This window comes from Perognathus longimembris, chromosome 6 (assembly GCF_023159225.1).
Source record: "Perognathus longimembris pacificus isolate PPM17 chromosome 6, ASM2315922v1, whole genome shotgun sequence".
NCBI classification, from domain to species: domain Eukaryota; kingdom Metazoa; phylum Chordata; class Mammalia; order Rodentia; family Heteromyidae; genus Perognathus; species Perognathus longimembris.
This window is the reverse complement of record NC_063166.1, coordinates 38,660,359-38,669,062: the sequence shown is the minus strand read 5'-3', so window position 1 is coordinate 38,669,062 and position 8,704 is coordinate 38,660,359. Positions and strand designations below refer to the sequence as shown.

At 51.7% G+C, this 8,704-nt stretch overlaps 1 protein-coding gene across 1 annotated transcript; it reads left to right on the top strand.

Moving 5' to 3' along the window:
* Window positions 1–4,990: 4,990 nt before the first annotated feature.
* Window positions 4,991–8,446, top strand: LOC125353112 (tubulin beta-2B chain). The gene is made up of 4 exons (XM_048348576.1): window positions 4,991–5,208; window positions 5,996–6,104; window positions 6,368–6,478; window positions 6,812–8,446. The coding sequence occupies exons 1-4, from the start codon at window positions 5,152–5,154 to the stop codon at window positions 7,870–7,872; spliced, it is 1,338 nt and encodes a 445-aa protein (XP_048204533.1). The 5' UTR covers window positions 4,991–5,151; the 3' UTR covers window positions 7,873–8,446.
* The last annotated feature ends 258 nt before the right edge of the window (window positions 8,447–8,704 follow it).

Here is an 8,704-nt window from a genome sequence, read left to right as displayed (position 1 = left end):
CGAACCATAGTACAATGAATAAAATAATGAATGAAAAGAAAAGAAAATAGTAGCTCATTTTACATAAACGATTGAGCACTTGATTTTGATTTCTGGTAAGGTGATGTCTTAGACCTTCCTGGTACCCTTTTGGATATCAAGGATTTTAAATACAGCACCACTATCCAATTTCAGAGCCTTTTTATCTTGCAAACTGGTATTAAAAAATGAACTATGTAACTTGGGATGGGAGCAAGAAAATGGGGGAGAATGAAGGAAGGGGTACCTTTGACTAAGAAGCATTGTACTCATAACCTGACTCATGGAATTGTAACCCCTTTGTTTAACTAGATAAAAAATAATGGTAATAAAAAGAAAAACATACCTGAAACGTGCTTCCAATAAAACCTCACTTCCCTGCCCTATCCCCAGCAATCCTTGTTGTATTTTCTGTGCTGGTGATCTTGATGCCTCTGGATACCACATATGAATACAACCACACAGCACTGTCTTATTATTGCTGGATATCTCATCTCATATATTGTCTCAAGATGCATCCAAGTGGCACACGCACCAGAACTTCCTCTTCTTGTAAAGGCTAATGTTTAATTGCATGCACAGACCATGTTGTGTTTATTTATCCGACTGTGGCCACTTGGGTCGCTTCTACCTCTGACTTTTGCAAGCTGTAACGTGTGTGGACAAATTGCTTTTGAGGTCTTGCTTTCAATTCTTTTGGATATATATGTGGGACTAAACCTTTTGGTTCTTGGCTACAGAGTGGTTTAGAAAGGGCCTTTTCCCCCAGAGATTCTCTTCATGTAAGGCATTAATATTTTATTTGATAATGTGCTATGGATATTTGGTGGCCTCACTAGAATAGGCTGCAGGACTCAAGACAGAGGAGTTGGTGTTTTGCAGCGAGCTGCGGGGGTGGGGGGGAGGGCAGATTTGGGAGAGAAATGGAGATCCGTGGAAACATTTGTCTGAAGGGGTTGCTAGTAGCACCTTTCCTAAGGCTTCTAAAGTGGACGACGGCCTGCTGTGATGTTACTGAAATCTGACTCCGCAGAAGCCGGCTTTCCACCCTCTCCTTATCGGTGCGTACTCATTCATTGCATAAAGGGATTCATGTACGATTCTGGCTTTTGCAGACAGCACCTGGCAGTACCGTCCAGTATTTAGAATGCTTCCGTTTGAATATTTTTTTCTTCTCTGCTTTGTCTTTCTTCAGCTTGGCGTTGTATCACAAAACGCCATTTCGCAGCACAAAGAAAGCTGGCGCTATGGGCACGGCCTCCCCCAGCTGCCCAAGCCTCCCACAAACCACTACCGTGCCGGGGGACCCCCGGGCCCTGCAAAGTCGGGTCCATTCCCTCAGCCGATTTCTGTGACAACCAAGCTGTCCGTTCCGCGGAAGCTCAGTGCCCTCCAACTGCACCTAGACATTTCCAACGGAACTCACTACCTCCAGACATGTGGGGGTCCGGGCAGCAACCCAGCCTTCCGGAAAAACAAAGAGCAAGCGTTCCCGCACTGTCTGCCGGTGTAGACCGCTCCACTGCGGTGGCTGATCCACACAGAGCCTCCAGGCTGCGGATGGGCGGGGTCGGCGCGCACCGCTCCCGGGCTCCCGGCCGAACGAGGGCAAGCGCGGCCCTAGGCAGTCCCGGCTGTCCTCACTCAGCGCTGGGGAGTGGGCAGAAGGAAGGGGGGCGGTGCGAGAGAAAGGACAAAGCTGAGAAAGCAGATCCCAGGAGTCGGCTCCCCGCCCCCTCCCACAGCTACAGTACGGGCTTGTGACCTCTTTCTAGAAAGCCCGTTTTCTGTGGGCATTGAACTCCCTTACCTAAATGTTACCTAAATGTTATGGTTGGTGGCTTTCCAGTATTTCTAACTGGAGAGCAGTGAGAATAGGAAAAGGAGGAGAGAGAAAGAAAAGGAAAGGAAATAATGACGGATTTGCAGTCTTTGCAATCTCTTTCAATTGCTTTTCATTCACTGGCAAAGTGTGGGTTGCCTAGGAAACCGCAGGCATCTCGGCCTCAGCCAAAGCTAGAGCTGGGGCGTGGCAGGCTCTAGCTTGAAGCTGTGAACGCCGGCTGGCTGTCAGGGGAATCCTAAACTAAGTATCTCCTAATTTCAATAAATGTGTTTAAACATATGTTACATCGTGAAAATAATGTTTCCGAAATGTACTACGAATTTATGTCAAGCCCCTTTCCATCGGCTTCTTTAATTACTTGAAACAATGACTGAAATTTAGTGGATGATTTACCACTGAAAATTACAAAAACGAACACAATTTTATTAGTTTAGGGACCATTATGTTCTCCACAGCCACAGAAATCACCTTATGCATAGAATAAATATATTTTCTTTTACACTTTCTACAACTCTTGTCTAAAAGGGAAAATATGTGTGTATATCATTAAAACCGATCAAAAGTGACCATGTAATATATCTTCATATCTGATAAAAAACTTCATGTCTAATATACAATGGCCTACATCGAGATGAACTTGCATAATAAGCAAAGAGAGAGGAAATCCTGAGAATAATCATATTTTATTCTTTGATTCCCAGTAGTTTTTCCAGCACGTTACACGATTGTTTTTAGTCAGCAGATAGACTGAAAGATTACGGAAAGATTCGGCCATCGCTAATATTTCAACACAAAAGCAGCTTTTTGCAATGATATATATGCAGAAGCATAATTCCAATGGCTATCAGGGACCTTGAATGATTAGTTAGAATGCCTGCTCCAAGGGACTGGGGGTCAGCCACTGTGGCAAAACGCGAAAAAAGAACGTAAAGCAGATCTTGGGCCAAGGGGACAGGGTCTCCAAGGGCTTTTAGAAGTATGATTGTTGTTTTTTCCAGCCTCATTCTAGGCTCAAACTTGCTCCCGTAAGAGAAATCCGAAAGGTGCTCCACGGTGATCCCGCACGGAGCTGCGCCTCGGAGCTCAGAGAGTCCGGGCGGCTCCCAGCCCCCCCCCCCTCAGGCGGACGCTGACCGCCCCGCGGGAGTCTACACTCGTGGCATGGGTGCTGCCATCGCTCCATTACTCTCAGAGCAGCTGGGTCCCACTAGAGCCGGCACCTCGAGGCTGACACCTGCCACAGCACTTTCCGCGGGGACGCGGCCACCTTCCCGGGAGGGCTTGGGCATTCCTCGGAATTTCAGCTTTGCTAGGGTGACCTTGAAAATTGTTCACCCTCGACGCTTCTACAAGTGTAGATGTAGATTAGAAAATCGAGGGTCAGGGCCCAGGTCCTGGGAACCCCGCTAGCGAGGCAGGGGAACAAAGGCAAACAAACCTCCTCCACTCTGCCTTCTTTCGACCCCGCCACGAATGACCCGTGCCCTCCCACGTGCGTCTGGGAGTCGTCTGGAGCTCCAGTCTCCGCACCTGCATGTTTGGGGGTGGCCGGGCTTTTGTTCTTATTGCTTCTCTTACAACCGAGTTTAAAGTCCTCCCTCCCCGCCCCCCTCCCCCCTCCAGTGGAAAAGAGAGGCGAGGACAGCTTGCTGATAATTTGGGGAGGATCTCACTCAACAGCTACGAGGCCCGCTCTGTCTCAAGACCAGGGGCCATTCTATCTCACTGACAGAGAATGAAAAGGAGTCCCATCACCTCTCAAGTCACCAGTCCTGGGTGGGAAGCCGCGAAGGTCAATCACGGAAATGCGGGGAGCGAGCTCTGTAGCGAACCTTTCTACCACCCCTTTCCCTAGGTTTAGGTGAGCGCGCTCACATACACTCACCCGCCCCCGCGCTCCCCGCCACGGAATTCTGATGTAAAGGTGCTTTGGGCCTGTGCACGCGCTCCTGTGAGCACGCCCTGGTCCAGGGGGCCTCCCCCTCTCATTGCTGCAGTTTTTAGGCGTGTCCCCAATCCACCCCTCACCATCCGCAGCTCCAAGACACCCTGCCCCGAGCAAAGCAAGAAAATGTTCGTGCAAGATGACTGCCCTTGGAACCGTCCCCCTTACTTGAAACAGATCCCTGGGAAAAGGAGCACCTGGGGAGTTATTTTTAAATATTCCGATGCTAAACCTACCCCCACGCTTTTGTGAGCCTTTGTTCTGAGAACGGGCCCGCCCCCAGCACCCCACCCTCACTCTGCGCGCAGGACAGTCCACGCTGCGCAGCAGGCCACACCCACTCCATCACTCACAAGAAACAAAGGCTAAGCTGCAGAGTGACGAGGTCACTGATACCAGCCTGGGCGCCTTGAACTCTAGGAGGGGACCAGCAGAGCTTGAGGGGACGCAGAGGTCGTCCCACCCTTGGTTGCAAGGGCCGCCGTGAGGGACCCCGCAGCCCTTACCAAGACAAAGGCGAGAACAGCTGATGCTGTCTAGGGCCACGCACTAAAGCTCTGGAGCCGCCAAGTGTCCGGAGTCGTGGCCCTTTGACTGCCTACGTCCAGATCACACACAGCTGCCTTCTGGGGTCATCTGTCTTCCCCAAAGGCTCCATTTGACAGAGGCGTGGGCGCCAGTCCAGCCTTCCGCCTTCAGGGAGGGGGACAAGGAGCTAATCTCGCCAGGTTTGACGAACTCTGCCGGTGGCAACCGAGATGCAGCAATCATCGCTGGCAGATCAGCCCAGGTCACCTCAGTCCTTCCGCTGGCCGGCACCTGAAGGCCTCCCCACCTGTTACAGCCCTCCCTCCTCCGGGTCCTATGCCAGCCAGTTCTCCGGCCAGCAGCACCACATGGCCACCCAGCAGCCCTCCCTCAGCTACTTCACCCGCACCCACCACACCTTTCTCCGCGTTACCCCTCTTTAGAGCCACAGACAAAGCTCACGCCCCACCCTACTAGCAGGAGCCCCTCCCTCCTCCGCCGGTCTTCACATCCGAGCTGATTGGCCAAGGGTCCGAAGTCCAGCCCCCAGGACGGTCCCGGGGGCTCTGAGCATTACGTCAGCCCGGCCTGGAGAGAGCCAGACCGACTAGGACTGGGGGGGCTCGGGCTGGGGGCGCGGCCTGTTAGGTCCGCCCCACCCTCCCTACATAAAATGCCTAGCCCGCTGGGCGGACACTCTCAGCCCCGTCGGTTTCCAAGCGCGTTCCCGGTGGCCCAGCAGTGGGTGTGGAAGGGGAGGACCGATAGAACCACAGGCAACACACCCGAGGCGAAGAGAAACTAACCAGGCACCATGCGCGAGATCGTGCACATCCAGGCGGGCCAGTGTGGCAACCAGATCGGCGCCAAGGTGGGCGCGCCTTTGGGGAAGGGGGGCAGGCACAGAAGGGACCCGACCCGAGCGCGCCCCGTGGTGGTACCTGGGCGCTGTGCGGTAGGCTTAGGGGGTCACAAGTGCAGACCTTGCCGGCCGCTTTGTGCAACCGAAAGAGGTGTGGTCTGGAAGGCGATTTGGGGGGAGACATAGGGGTGGGGGAGACTTTATTTTCACGGGAACTCATTTTTCGATGTCAGTTGTTCTTGGCTTTCCTTTCGTGCCGCTTCGCGGGTTAGGCAGGCGCACGAGCCTGGAGAAGTGCTTGGGTGTGTCATCGAGACTAAGCAGGCTGATCTTTGGCGGGGGCTGGGACGCGAGGAGAATTGATTTTACTCGCTTGAACACGCGGCGAGCGGCGGGGGAGGGGAGGAGGCCGATTGTCTGGCGGTGGCAGGACGTGCTATGAATCTCAGCCCCCCTCATCTGTAACCTCCCACCAACCCTCCCTCTCGGGAATCTAGAGTCCCAGTGCGCTCGCGGGTCTCCAGCAGCCACCCCGGGCTGACTCCGGGAAGAAGCTTTTCGACCCCCCGCACAGTCCCAAGCTCCAGCGGGGAGCAGCTGTTCTCCTGGGAAACGCCCAGTTTCAACTTTCGGACTCTGCAAAATACAAGCCCTTGGGCGGGCGTTGTCTGTTCGCCTGCCTTTGTGGCTCTGAAGACGTAGCTTAGCCTCAGAACGCCATGGGAGCTTTTCTTTGTGTATGGGAGCATCTCCAGGGAAGTCGTGCCTAGCTAAATACAGTCTTTTTCTGTCTCAGTTTTGGGAGGTCATCAGTGATGAGCATGGCATCGACCCCACTGGCAGTTACCATGGCGACAGTGATTTGCAGCTCGAGAGAATCAATGTGTACTACAATGAAGCTACTGGTAATTACCTTTAAACCACCCCCCCCCCCTTCGTTTTGTATTCTCTTTTCTTGTTGTAATCCCAGAGGAATGTATGGGAGGCGATTTAAGATAGTCTTTCACTGCGTTGTTCTCTCCTTTGCCAACCAAGCCCTGCAAAAACCTATGGTGGGCTCTTCTTTGTTTGGAAGCTAACATTGCTGCCTGCAAGGAGGGCTATATACCCAGCGAGTCTCCCCTGAGCTCTCTGCCTGCAGGCTGAAGACAGCTTTTGTTCCCTGCAGGAAACAAATACGTACCTCGGGCCATTCTGGTGGACCTGGAGCCTGGCACGATGGACTCAGTCAGGTCGGGACCTTTTGGTCAGATCTTCAGGCCAGACAACTTCGTGTTTGGTGAGTGCCTGGAGTGGCTGAGGGCATAAGGGGCTCATTTTACATTAGGCAGCTCAGGGTAGAACATGAAGCTATCGGTTGAGTTTTAGTGTAGGCTTGGTAATTAACCGCTTGCCTTTCAGGTTCTAATAATTGCCAGGGCTAACAGCCCTTGTCGACAGAAGCCTGGGCTTTCTTTTTTATAATTACATGTGTAGTCAAATACCTTAATGACTCACCATTTGATGAAAAACTGAAGTAATATCTGAGCACAAGCTTTTGATCTATATGAAGAGATTTGATACAAAGAATTTAATCCAGACACCACTGACTTAATCTCTTTTCCTCTGGCAGGCCAGAGCGGGGCAGGCAATAATTGGGCAAAGGGCCACTACACAGAGGGAGCTGAGCTGGTGGACTCCGTCCTTGATGTAGTGAGGAAGGAGTCAGAAAGCTGTGACTGTCTCCAGGGCTTCCAGCTAACCCACTCTCTGGGAGGTGGCACCGGGTCAGGCATGGGCACCCTGCTCATCAGCAAGATCAGAGAAGAGTACCCAGACCGCATCATGAACACCTTCAGTGTCATGCCTTCGCCCAAGGTGTCAGACACTGTGGTGGAGCCCTACAATGCCACACTGTCTGTCCACCAGCTGGTAGAAAACACAGATGAGACCTACTGCATTGACAACGAGGCCCTGTACGACATCTGCTTCCGCACCCTGAAGCTGACCACCCCCACCTATGGAGACCTCAACCACCTGGTGTCAGCCACCATGAGTGGGGTCACCACCTGCCTGCGCTTCCCAGGCCAGCTAAACGCAGACCTGCGCAAGCTGGCTGTGAACATGGTGCCCTTCCCGCGCCTGCATTTCTTCATGCCTGGCTTCGCCCCCCTGACCAGCCGGGGCAGCCAGCAGTACCGGGCCCTCACGGTGCCCGAGCTCACCCAGCAGATGTTCGACTCCAAGAACATGATGGCTGCGTGTGACCCCCGCCACGGCCGCTACCTGACGGTGGCCGCCATCTTCCGAGGCCGCATGTCCATGAAGGAGGTGGACGAGCAGATGCTCAACGTGCAGAACAAGAACAGCAGCTACTTCGTTGAGTGGATCCCCAACAATGTGAAGACGGCCGTGTGCGACATTCCCCCGCGCGGCCTCAAGATGTCGGCCACCTTCATCGGCAACAGCACGGCCATCCAGGAGCTGTTCAAGCGCATCTCCGAGCAGTTCACGGCCATGTTCCGGCGCAAGGCCTTCCTGCACTGGTACACCGGCGAGGGCATGGACGAGATGGAGTTCACCGAGGCTGAGAGCAACATGAATGACCTGGTGTCTGAGTACCAGCAGTACCAGGACGCCACTGCTGATGAACAGGGGGAGTTTGAGGAGGAGGAGGGTGAGGATGAGGCTTAAATTCACTACTTGAAGCAGGTTAGGGAAAGCTGATGAGAAAAGCGAGGGGGTGGGGGGCTTACCTGTGAAAATACCTTGACAGTTGAAGGAAGGAAGCATGGTCTCCCTTAGGTGTGTGCGCTGGGTCTCTGGTGCTCTTCACTATTGCCTGTCACTTTTTTTTCTTCTTTTGTAATATTGACGACATAGATGTAACATTTGAGATATTTCTGAGCTCTTGTTGTAATGGCTGAAACCATATAAACATTTGTGTCCTGATGGCGTCCTCTTTCTTTCTCTTCCTTTTTTCTTTGTCGAACTCTTTATTCTTGATTCAAATGTAACTTTCTGAACACTTAATGTTAATTAATCTCTTTTAAAAACTAGGAAAGGATAGGAGCCCAAATGCATTTACTTGTTTGATATGGCCAAATTTGAACAAAGAATAACCTTGACATATTAATAGGAGAGAGTAACCTGAGTAGTCCATGCCTTTAAATGTGTATTCTAATAGTTGAAAGAATGCATATTTGAAAGCACACTAGGTGTGTTGCTTTTATTTAGAAATATTACACCTTTATTTCCTTTATACCTAGAAAAAAGAATACTGACCCAGTATACACAGCCCCTTCTAAAGGAGGGTTTCGGGAAGTTCATTTTCTTCCTCCTATAAAATTCAAGATAGGCATTTTTTTCTCCCTGGAGGGCAACATTATTGTCAATATTTTATACTCTTGCAGAAATATTTCTTATACTTTCACAACTTTGTGTGAAATTCCACATTTTTCTTCACATACACACACACTGTTCTGTATCCTGTGTTCTACCGCTGTGCTGCCTCCCCAGTCAACAG